General features: G+C 44.7%; 1 protein-coding gene across 2 annotated transcripts in view; it reads right to left on the bottom strand.

Moving 5' to 3' along the window:
• The window catches only part of GABBR2 (gamma-aminobutyric acid type B receptor subunit 2), a 365,550-nt gene that overhangs the window by 180,337 nt on the left and 172,804 nt on the right, over positions 1-12,409 (bottom strand). For both annotated transcript variants that reach the window (XM_079926892.1, XM_079926893.1), the window contains exon 4: positions 6,974-7,075. In XM_079926892.1, coding sequence (XP_079783018.1) covers positions 6,974-7,075 — 102 coding nt within the window. The remainder of the gene's footprint in view (positions 1-6,973; positions 7,076-12,409) is intronic.

Genomic DNA, 12,409 nt, shown 5'->3' on the forward strand with positions numbered 1-12,409 from the left:
GACCCAGCAATCCCACTACTGGGCATATATCCTGAGAAAACCATAATTCAAAAAGAGACATGTACCACAATGTTCACTTCAGCACTATTTACAATAGCCAGGACATGGAAACAACCTAAGTGTCCATCGACAGATGAATGGATAAAGAAGATGTGGCACATATATACAATGGAATATTACTCAGCCATAAAAAGAAGCGAAATTGAGTTATTTGTAGTGAGGTGGATGGACCTAGAGACTGTCATACAGAGTGAAGTAAGTCAGAAAGGGAAAAACGAATACTGTATGCTAACACATATATATGGAATCTAAAAAAAAAAAAAAGGTTCTGAAGAACCTAGGAGCAGGACAGGAATAAAGACGCAGAGGTAGAAAATGGACTTGAGGACATGGGGAGCTGGGATGAAGTGAGAGAGTGGCATGGACATATATACACTGCCAAATGTAAAACTGATAGCTAATGGGAAGCAGTCACATAGCACAGGGAGATCAGCTCAGTGCTTTGCGACCACCTAGAGGGGTGGGATTGTGGGGGTGGGAGGGAGACGCAAGAGGGAGGAGATATGGGGATGTATGTATATGTATAGCTGATTCACTTTGTTATAAAGCAGAAAGTAACACACCATTGTAAAGCAATTATACTCCAATAAAAATGTTAAATATATATATATATATATATATATATAGGGAAAAGATGACATTATACTGAAACCTGAGATAATCTACCATAGTTTAGTATATTTTACCGCCTTTTTGCTCATTTTCATAGCACCACGACAGTCCCAGTTTGACCATGTAGGACAAGAAAACTCCCTTACCTGACGTGGAGGAGGAACGTGATGATGGAAGCTTGACGTCTACTCAAGAACGAGGAAGATGGGGGCCTTGTTCACCTCCCCACTTTTCCTTTGATTATAAAACCTTGGCCACTAAGTTCTCGGCATGGCACTCCCTTGCCTTCCTGTTTGTTTCTCTCACAGCGCTCTATACTAATAAACTCTTTCCTTACCTGTCATTCTGCCTCTTGTTGAATTCTTTCTATGCCTAGACAGAAGAAACTATGCTCTACTAAGGCCTGGAATGCATTCTGTGGTTTCAAAATGAACAGAGGCGCACGTCTCGAGCCTGGCGCTCACCCCCATAAAGCCTGGTGCTTCAGTGTGGGCACCATGGGAATACCCAGGGCTCTTCGAAGGATGGCCTCTCAGCCCAGACTGGCAACAGTTAACATTAAAGGCCCCTGACTGAAACAGGACCAGAGTGAGCTTAAAGGCCTGGGGTCTTCATCACACAGAGATGGTTTTATTCCTGACTTTCTTTTAGACAAACTTTGATACATATCTGCTAAATCAGCCTGATTAATTCCATTATTCAGTTCCTCTATGTTCTTGTTTATTTTTGCCTGGCTGATCTGTCCAAGACTGCGAGACAGACGCTGTGGCTCCCAATACTATTGTGTTTGTGTCAATTCTCTTTTGTATTTTAACAGGATTTTCTTTATATATTTCAGTGAGATGTAATTTATAGCAATAATGGTCCAAGAGTGTGCTATTCTCAGGGAGAATTGTACCCTTATCTATAGAAAACGACTTCCTTAATCTTGTTTAACACCTGTACCTTGAATTCTCTTTATTGTAATGTGAACACTGGATCCTTGCTGCAGTTTGGTTTGCTTGGTATACTTTTCCCTGACTTTTACCTTTGACCTTTCTGTGTCACTGTGTTGTAAATATAACTACAGTTAGTTCTTCCAAACGCAATCTGAAAGTCTTTGCCTCTTCATAGGGAGTTTGACCTATTTGAATTTATGGTCAGAATGACTATATTTGGTCTGCAGTTTTAGTTTATACTTTCTGGTTTTCATATTTGCTTTCTGTTTTTTGATATGTGGACTAGATTTTCTTTGCTTTTATCTTCCATGTTTCAGGAGCTTCAGGCTCTGTTTGTGTTATAGCATATTTACTGTTAAGTTATTCAAAGCCTTTTTTAACTTATATTTTTCTAATTGTGAAACTCATAAGCAAAATAGTCTCTTTTGAGTCCCTTTCCTACTTAAGACCAGGAGTTTAGCACCCAATTTTTTTTTTACTCACTTCTTTGGCTCTGTTAATGGAATTTGGGTTTTTATATTTCAATTACTGTTATTACAGTATCTATTTGCATTGCATGTATATGCACGTTTGCTTTCAAAATGAATTTCTGTATCTGCATACACTTTTATAACAACTTTTTATAACGACTACTTAGCTCTCTCTCCACGGGCTTTTGTGATCCCTGCTCACCTGCTTCTGTCATGACCTCAGCTATAAAGTTTGCTATCGTTCTCGGCAGGCTGATAAAGGACTTCAAAGATTAACTTCAAGAAGGGCACTGGCTAGTAGTACATCATGTGAGTCTCACACGTCGGAGAATGTCTCCCAGCTGCTCCATCATCTCTGGGATTGAATGCTGCAAGGGAGTCGAGGTGGCCTGGTTTTGCACCTTTGTGGGAAATCTGTTTTTTTCTGGGCTAGATACTTGTAGATTTTCCCCTTTCTGTTTGTATTTCAAAACTTCTGACAAAATGTGTCTGGGTATTACTCTCTATTCACCAATTCTGCTAGAATGCAGAAAGGCCAGCTAGACTGCACATACAGTCTGAGCATTTCCTTATGAAACTGTTGACTTTGTAATTTCAAAATGGTTATATATCGGCAATTTTGTATGGTCCAATCTAGTAGATCTCTCTTGAGCCCACTTAAGTTTGTCACCTATTTTTTTTTTAAGTAAACTTTTTATTTGAGAATAGTTTTAGATTTATGGAAAAATCGCAAAGAGAGTATATAGAGTTCCCATATGTCCTCTCCCAGTTTCCCCTATTATTAACATCTTACGTTTATATAGTACATTTGTTATAAATAATGAATCAATATCAATTCATTATTAACTAAAGCTCATACTTTATTCAGATACCCTTAGTTCTTTTCTCTAGTGTCCTTTTTCTATTCCTGGGTCCCATTCAGGATACCACATTATATATCATTGTCATGTATCTGTAGGCTACTTTTGGCTTAGACATTCCTTAGTTTTGAAGACCTAGACAGTTTTGAGGAGCATTGGTCAGGTATTTTGCAGGATGGCCTGCAACTAGAATTTACCTAATGTTTTTCTCATGGTTAGACTGGAGTTATAGGTTTTGGGGAGGAAGAACACAGAGGTAAAGTGCCCTTCTCACCACATCATATCAAATGTACATACTATCAACATGACTTATCACTGTTGATGCTGACCTTCGTCACCTGGTTGAGGCAGTTGTCAGATTCTTCCACTCTAAAGTTACTCTTCTTTTCCCCCCTTTTCATCCTGTGCTCTTTGGAAGGAAGTCACTTAACAAGTGGGTAGTTCTGCTCTACCTCCTTGGGCCTGAAATATCTACATAAATTATTGGGAATCCTTTGGCATAGGAGATTTGTCTATTCTCTCTCATTTACTTACTCAATCATGGGTATCTGTTTTATACTTTGGGTTATAATCCAATACCACTTTTATTTTATTGCTCAAATGTCCCAGCTTTGGCCATTGGGAGCTCTTTCAGTGGCTCTTTCAGTTGGCTGCTGTACTCTTCTGACACACCTCCATCAGTGTGTGCTGTTGATGTGGTTTGAGCACGTCCTCAACTTTCTGGCACTACAAGATGCTCCAGGATCATCTTGTATGTTTCCTGTCCCAGTCCTAGAGTCGGGCATTTCTCCAAGGAGCCCTGGTTCCTTTTCAAGGAGAATGGTATTAGAAACCAAGATCTGGGTGGTAGTTGTGCTTGTTGATACTGAGATGCCTGTTTTGGTTTTGATTTTGATTCTGTTTCATTTGTCCCAGTTTTCCCTTAGGATCTCCCTACTCCAGTGTCCATAACTCATCTTTCCTCTCATTAGACTGATCTCTTTGACCATTTCCTCTGAATTCTGGCAAAGCAATTCAAGAGTTCTAGTTTCCTTGGCATTAACTCTGCTCTCTACTACCTCCAATGCGGATTTTAATTCTGCTAGTTGCTATTTAGTTTTCTTCCTTGTCCTCTGTACTTCCTTCTCTATCTTATCCCACAGCAAACCAGAGATCTGCTTTTTCTCTAAGCTTTCCAGAAGTTACTTTTCTTTGTTCCTGAGTGTTTTAGCCTTGTGTTCTCTGTTAGCTTTGTCTGTCCAGACTTGGTATTTTGTTTACACACACTCAGCAAATGTGTTGAGCAAATTAGGTTTGGTCCCAGGTGCTGGGGAATAAAACAGTGACCAAGACAGACAGAAACTGCTGCCTCCTAGAGCTTACATCCTAGTGGAGGAGACAGATGACAAAACAACTGGGTAAAATGAATAGGAGGTCAGATATTACCGTGGGTTGATCTGTATCTCCCAAAGATATGTAGAAATCCTAACTCCTAATACCTCAGAATGTGACTTCATTTGAAAACAGGGTTGTTGTAGATGAAATTAGTTAAGATAAGGTCATATTGGAGTAGGGTAGGCTCTTAATCCCACATGACTAGTGTCCTAATAAGATGATGTTAAGAGAAAAGGGGGAAATGTCAGTGAAGGCAAAGACTGGAGTTATACAGCCACAAGCCAAGGAACATCAAGGATTGCCAGTGATACTGGAAGCTTACAGAAAGGTACGGAAGAGTCCCCAAGGCTGCTAGAGAGCATAGCCTTGCTGACATCTTGACCTTGGACTTCTGGCCTCAAGGTGTGAAAGAATAAACTTCTGTTGTTTTAAGCCACCTAGTTTGTGGTACTTTGTTATGGCAGCCCCAGGAAACTGATACAGATGTCCATCAGTGAAATGGAGAAAAATAGCAGAAAGAGGGGGGTGGGAGTGCAAGGGGAAGGGATTTAAATTTTAAATAAAGCCTCTGGGAAACGGGGACAACTGAGAAAAGACTAGAAGATGATGCAAAAAGGAGCCATGCAGGTTCTGGGGGAAGAGCACTCCACACAGAGGGGATCCTTTGCCAACATCCTGAGCATGCTGTCCTTGGCTCTGCTCTCCCGGGCTTATGTGATGCTGGAATCCTTTCTCAGAACCGCAGCTGTGTGGGGTGGTGGAGAAGCTGGACCATGGCATTGCCCAGATCTGAGTTTGAATTCCAACGCACCACTTTCCAGCTGGGTGACTAGGGGTGAGTTCTTAACCTCGTTGAGGCTCAAGCTCCCCATATGTGAAACGGGGACACAAAAATTCTCTCTGTCCCAGGGCTCTGGGGAGGGCTGAATGGGCAAGTGAAGGTCAAGGGCTCTGCAGGGGGGCCTGGCCCTTGCTCAATGCACTGGAAAGGCCGGCTGCTGTTTTCATCAGCGTCCATATCACTCCTGCTTCTGTTGGAATTGGTTGGCTGATGAGCAGAGCACCCAGTTCCATCCATCCCCAGTTTCTTGTAGACTTTCAACTAATGCATCTGCTCCACACATAAAGGCTCTTTAAATTTTAAAGCCCACAGAATTCCGCCGGGTCTCTGAGGTGCAGGAAGCTATTTCCAGTGCCCACCCTGGGGAGACACTGCGTGTGGCAGGAGAATGTCAGTGCAGCACCAGAGCCCCGTCCACCCCAGCCCCACCCCAAGTAGTCCCTGCAGAGTAGGCACTCCACTCCTCTGGATCCTCTGGGCCTCTGCACAGCCCGACTCCACCCTCAGAGCAAATCGTCTGTGGAGGAAGAGTTGGGCAGATCCAGCCCCAGACACCTAGGCTGCTAGCAGGCCCTCTCTAGCTACGGTTTCCTCAACTGCAGAGGCTCCCAGGGCTGAAATGTCAATGCAGATGTGGTATCTGCTCCTGAGCAGGTGACAAACAACTGGTGCTCTGCTCCCTTGCTCCCCATCTCTAGGTCTCAGTCTCCCCATATGTGAACTGAGGGCTCCATGAGCTCTAAACTGCCACCTGCTCTGATTGGTATAACCTGAGACCAGCCCAAGAGAGAGGGGACACGTCAGCAGTTGGCATCTGGGGCCTCAGGAGACTTTCAATGTGGGCATGACAAATGGAAGAGTAAGGTGACAGCTCTAACTATGTCTGTACCTTCTTATAATCCCCCAGTTCCCCCAGCTCCCCACTGCCCTCAGGATAAAAGACCAAACTTCTTAGCTCAACATCCAAGGCTCATGGAAACTGGCTCCAAATTCTGTTTTCGGCCTCAGCATCTTTCCCACGGCCCCGCCCGGATACTCCAGCCTCCAGGAATTCCTGCTGACCCCAAGTGCACAGTGAGCATGGCTGTCCTGCCCTTTGATATTCACCCTGCAGGTCTCATTCCTGCCCATCCTCCATGGCGTGGTGGAGTGGAGGCTTGTCTGAATCCTCCCCGGGGAGGGATGAGTCACTTCCTCCCGTTGTTCCCCAGCCCCTCGGTTCCTGGTTCCCCTGAGAGGTATCTGCCTTCCGTACCAGCTCTGAGTGACCTGTGGACACTGGCAGGCCTGACGGTGTCTGGGAGCCCAGGAGAGTGTCTGGCACAAACACGGTATTTGGGAAATGAATGGACAGATGACAGTTAGGAACTACTTACAACTGGGCAAACATCTAGTTGACCCTTCTGTTCCTGGAGTGAGTGTCACTGGAGGGGGTCAGGAGCCTGAGCTTTCAGTTCCAACAACAGTACTTCCTTGCTGTGGGTTTGGGCAAGAGAGTTACTCTCTCTGAGCCTCTTCACAACAGATATGATAATAATTGCGCCCTGGTTGCCTCTCAGGCTGGGTTGAGAGATACAGAATCACCCAGCAAGCTCCATATGGCTGTACACCTGGCAATCAGACCTCTGGCCAGTGCTGGACAACCAGCACTGGGGACAGCCAAGGGAAGCCAGCTTCTGAGAGCTTCTCCTCATATGTCAGATGCCAAGGATGAAGTGAAACAGCCTGAATTCGAGACTCCTTCAAAGTCAGGGGATTTGGGGAACCCCAGGAGCATGCGGTCAGTCTGTCCTCTGGGCTGTGGCCAGCTGCACCTACCTTAAGCTTTTTGACACTGGTGCAGGGATCATTGGAGAAGCTCTCAGTGTCTGAAATCTCGATGTCCTCACCATACAGAACCCCGGTCAGGTCGTTCCTCACCTGCCAGCAAAGAGAAAGCAGAGGGTGGGTGTGCTGGCGGCCACAGGAAGGGCCAGTTCAGAGGGGTTGTCCTGGGAAGTGGCTCAAATGGGCAAGGTGATTTTCTCCATCAACACACAAAAGGAGTAGGTTTTACCTTCATTAAAAACTAGAGTGCCCCCTGGGGCCTTGGTGATCTCCCAGTCCCACTCCACACTTGACACAGAGGCATAAGGAGGCCAGACAGGGACCGGGCTTACTAAAGTTGCCCAGGAATTTCCTGGAAGAATCAAGACAAGCATCCAAGTCTTTGGAGTTTCATACTATCTCCAAATCAGATTAGTTAAGTACATCACGCTGTCTCCAAATCAGACTATTCAAATACTTCTTTATTTATATTTTGCATTATTTATTTGCAATATTACTTCATTTCTAGGGTGAAGAAATAGCTGAGATATTCATATAGACAAAGTAAAACAGGAGAGAGTAAGGGGGTATGGAATCAGCCTGAGATGTTAAACATAACTATGTGTCTGCTGACACACAGAATGACTAACATCTATGTGCTTGGAAAGCAGAGAGCTGCAAACTCCAGTGTTCACACTGACTAGCCAATGCGTGAAGCAGCCTGTGTGGAAGGATACTAGGGAGTGGTGGGGACTGTGGCAAACTGGTGACTATATGCCTCACCTAAAGATGGCACTTGCTGCTCAGCGCCAAACATGCTATGCCAGAATGCTGGTCCAGAGTCACCAGACCTTCTGATTTTGGGGGAGTGAAATCAGAAATCCAGATTTTTATTTTTATTTATTTTTTTGCCATGCTGCACAGTATGTGGGATCTTAGTTCCCCAGCCATGGTTCGAACCTGTGCCCCCTGCAATGGAAGCATGGAATCTTAACCACTGGATGGCCAGGGAAGTCCCTAGATTTTTAAAATACAGGATCTCCCACATTTTAAAATGTTGATATTATTTTCAATTTTTTTAAAAAAACAAAGTTAGGACCAAAACAAGTAAATCTGAAATCTGTATCTGGCCCATGTCCAGACTCTATACCCTCTGACATAAAGCCATGGAAATGAGACTGTGTGTTTTAGTAGAAAGAACCAGGTGGGAGTTTTGGGACCCAAGTTCCAGGTCTTGCTCTGGCACTGAGTTGCTTGTGACTTCGGCCTCTCTGTGTGACCCTTTCCCTCTTAGGGCTTCAGTCTCCTCCTCTTCAAGAGAAGATGATCTTTAAGAGCACTTCTTGTTCATATGCATTAAGATGGCTATTATCAAAAACCAAAACCCAGCAAGTGTTGATGAGGATAGGGATAAACTGGAACTTTTGTGCACTGTTAAAATTACCCATCATATGGTAATATGATCCAGCAATTCTACTTCTGGGTATATACCCAAAAGAATTGAAAGCAGGGACTCAAAGAGATATTTGGACACTCATGTGCGTAGCAGCATTATTCACGAGAGCAAAAGGTGGAAGCAACCCAAATGTCCATCAACAGATGAATGGATAAACAAGTTGTGGTTTATACATACAATGGAATATTATTCCGCCTTAAAAAGGAATGAAATTTTGATACATGGCTACAACATGGATGAACCTTGAAGACATTATGCTAAGTGAAATAAGTCAGATGTGAAAGGACAAATATTGTAAGATTCCACCTAGATGAGGTACCTAGAGTAGTCAAATTCATAGAGACATAAAGGAGAACAGTAGTTCCTAGGGGCTGGGGGATGGGGGAATGAAGAGTTATGGGTACAGAGTTTCTGTTTGGGATAATGGCAAGTTCTGGAGATGGCTGGTGGTGCCTCTTGCACAACAATATCAAGGTACTTAATGCCTCTGCACTGTAAATTTAAAAATGGTTAAAATGGTAAATTTGATGTTATGTACATTCTACCATGATAAAAAAAAAAAGCACTTCTTGTTTCAACAAGTGGTGGATCCTCCCAATGTATGTATCAAAACGTTTTGAATAATTTGGCCCTGAATGTCACAGGATGGTCACTGGGAAGCCACCACCATAGAAGGGGAACAAAGGGAGTTTCAGTGGGAACTGCTGTATTTCATTTCTTTAAAAGAAATATGACACAAATAGAGCAAAATGTGAACACATTAATCCTGGGTGGCTAGTCCATGGGTGTTTGGTGTTCTGTGCTTTTCTGAATGCTCGAAATACTTTGCAATAAATGTTTGGTAAAAAGAATGACACTGCCGCAGTCAGGGTGAACTTTGTCCATCCTTAGTTTTTACCTCTATTTTGATGGAAGATTGGGAGCTAGTTGTTTGAAAAACAAGTTGGCTTTGCCATTACAGTTCATTTCTGCTGCGTCAAATCCTTTTTGCTTTTTTTTTTAAATAAATTTTATTTATTTATTTATTTTTGGTTGCATTGGGTCTTCGTTGCTGCATGTGGGTTTTCTCTAGTTGCGGTGACAGGGGCTACTCCTCATTGCAGCGCGTGGGCCTCTCACTGCGGTGGCTTCTCTTGTTGCGGAGCACGGGCTCTAGGCATGCGGGCTTCAGTAGTTGTGGTGCACGGGCTCAGTAGTTGTGGCTCGTGGGCTCTAGAGCGCAGGCTCAGCAGCTGTGGCACACGGGCTTAGTTGCTCCGCGGCATGTGGGATCTTCCTGGACCAGGGCTCGAACCCGTGTCCCCTGCATTGGCAGGTAGGTTCCCAACCACTGCACCACCAGGGAGGTCCCTCAAATCGTTTTTGGATGCAAGTGGGGTTCCATTATTAGTTTTGTGTGTCATGAGGGTGCTGTGGAGCAACAGCAATTATTAAACACAGAAAATGTGCAAACTCGGCCCTGCTGGAAGGCAACACAGCCAATGTACGGACTACCAAGGCATGCACAGTCGAGCCGCAGCTCTCCACGTCCATGCCACCCAAAGCTAGGGAAACTACTCGAACTCTCTTGAGTCTCAGTCTTTTCACCTATAAAATGGGGGCAATACAGTATGTAACTTAGAGGGCCCAGCAAAAACACTGAGGATGAGGAATGGCTTTGGAAATTCTAAAGTTCTTTACGTTGCTTAAAAGCTGGAATGATCATTTCCAGGCATAAGATGCAGCATCAAGGCTGTCAGTGGCTTAGAGTATCTATCTATGAGTAAGTGTGTGCATGAGAGCTGTACATAATTAACGGCAGAAAAAATATTTTATAGGCGGTCAGAACTCGAAACAAACAAAACCAAAACACCCTAGAGGTCACCTTATTCTGCCCCTAATTTCACAAATGAGGAAACTGAGGTGTGACTCCCAGGCCAGTGCTCTCTGAATGGTCCCAGGCTGGCTCTGCTGGATCCTGCCAGATGTGGACAGTTCCTAAGGCTTATGAGCCAGAACAGGTCAGAACAGATGGTTGGTGACATTAGGCACTCAGTGACCATAATTTCAGCACAAAGAAGTCTGCTCAGCTTGAGCATTTATTCTAATGGACTTTTTTAGGGAAAGCAAATGGAAAAATACAGTAATAAATGATGTTTTAAAATAACCAATGCATGTTAAAGAAATAATGCAATTGACTACCTCACAAGGAAAAAAACCCCACACTCTCACGTGTGGCTAGAAGGATCATTCATTGCACTGGTTAAAGATTATTAAGTAAGTTAGAAAAAAGACACCTTTTTTTTTTTTTTTTTTCATTCTGGTACTGTAAGGTATCTCCTGTTTTACAGGGCCAATATCTTTTATCAGCTTGCTAAAAACCACATTTCAGCAAACTGAATCCTATTTTTTATTCACCTCTACTATAAAAGCAGAAATATGTTCTTCCTGGAAAGGAGTGACACTTAATTCTCAAGAAAATAAAATACATTCACACATACACACACACTCAAGTATAGCCAGAGTCCCACTGGGGCCTAATCCGCACATGGGGCCCAGGGAGGCAGCCATCAGGAGTCTGATTTACTGAAAGGCCCTGGCCATCCTGGGAGGAAGGGGGAGAGATGGGTGCTGATGGGCAGGGAAGGGGCAGAGAAGAAGGTTGCCCCATCACCTAGAAGGGAGGGTCAGGGCTGCCAATGGAGTGAGGAAGACCATGAGTGGGGCCCTGGGTGCTGCTAGAAGGGAGATTAGGAAGGGTTGAGTCCTTAAAAGCTGGGTCCTCAGGGCCAGCTCACAGGGCTGAGATTGCCTAAGGGAAGAACTCTCCCTGCTTCTGGAGCAATGAATCCCAGCCCCAGCCATCAGAGTAAATCTGAAAGGAGCACAACTCACTCGGCACCAGGGAGAACCAGTGGGTCAGAGCTCTAGGAATAAATAATCGAAAATAGGCTTGGAGGCAACAACTGTTGATTTTTCTCCCCCAAGAACTGGTATGGACAGTGGATGCGAAGTCACACCAGAAAGCGTGTCCCTAAAGCAGTGGTTCTCAAAGTGTGGCCCCTGGACCAGTAACACCAGCATCACCTGAGGGAACTTGTTAGAAATGCAAATTCTCGGGCCCACCTCAGACCTACTGGGTCAGACACTCTGGGGTGGGGTCCAGCAAGCTGTGTTTTAGTCAGCCCTCCAAGTGATTCTGATATATGTTCAAGTTTGAGGACCACTGTCCTAAAGAAGGCAGGACAAGTTTTAAGCAAACCATTGATAATGGTATGAAAAAATGCTTTCTATGGCTTGGATATTTTCTGCTTGATTAGGAGACCGCAATGTGTTGACCTGAGTAAGGCAATTACCGAAAGGGTGAGCAGGACCGGGATTCCCATTTAAAAAGGCATCACATCTAGAACGTGGAGGGGACAATCACCCTCTGGTCTGCCCACCTCAGAGCACACCTGGAGTGCTGGGCTCAGTTCTGGTGCATTTATCAGGGATTGTGACAAAGTGGCTCAGGCTCAGGGGAGAGAGGTGTGGCTATGACAGGGACCAAGAACCCTTTAGAAGACCATGGACATGGTGGCGGGGGTGTTGGGAGTATAAAGGTCACAAGGGGTGACACCAATGACTCCTCAGGAGTGGTGAGGAGTGACACCAATTGGTGACACCAATTCCCAGTGCAGCCTTGGGAATCAAAGATCCAAATCCAAGAATTTTAACACTTAAGACTCCAAGCTCTAGGGAAGTCCAATGTCTTGAAAGAAGTCAAGAGCCAGGCAGAATCAGTGGCTTTGGGGGAAAGCTCAGAGCTGGGAGGACCGTCCTGCTCAGGCTGAGTGGCAGAAAATGCTGTCAGGTCAGATCAGCTGTCTAAACTGCGGGCCTAGTGGGTCTATACATGACTTTCCCTCCCAGCTGGTTCACGGGCTATAAGAGAAGGGGTGACTGACAGGGACTTGACACTCCAATGAAGGCATCACAATGGCCTCGCTCCTCCAACTGAGTGCACAGCCCCC

The sequence above is a fragment of the Stenella coeruleoalba genome, assembly GCF_951394435.1.
Source record: "Stenella coeruleoalba genome assembly, chromosome: 7".
Lineage (NCBI taxonomy): Eukaryota > Metazoa > Chordata > Mammalia > Artiodactyla > Delphinidae > Stenella > Stenella coeruleoalba.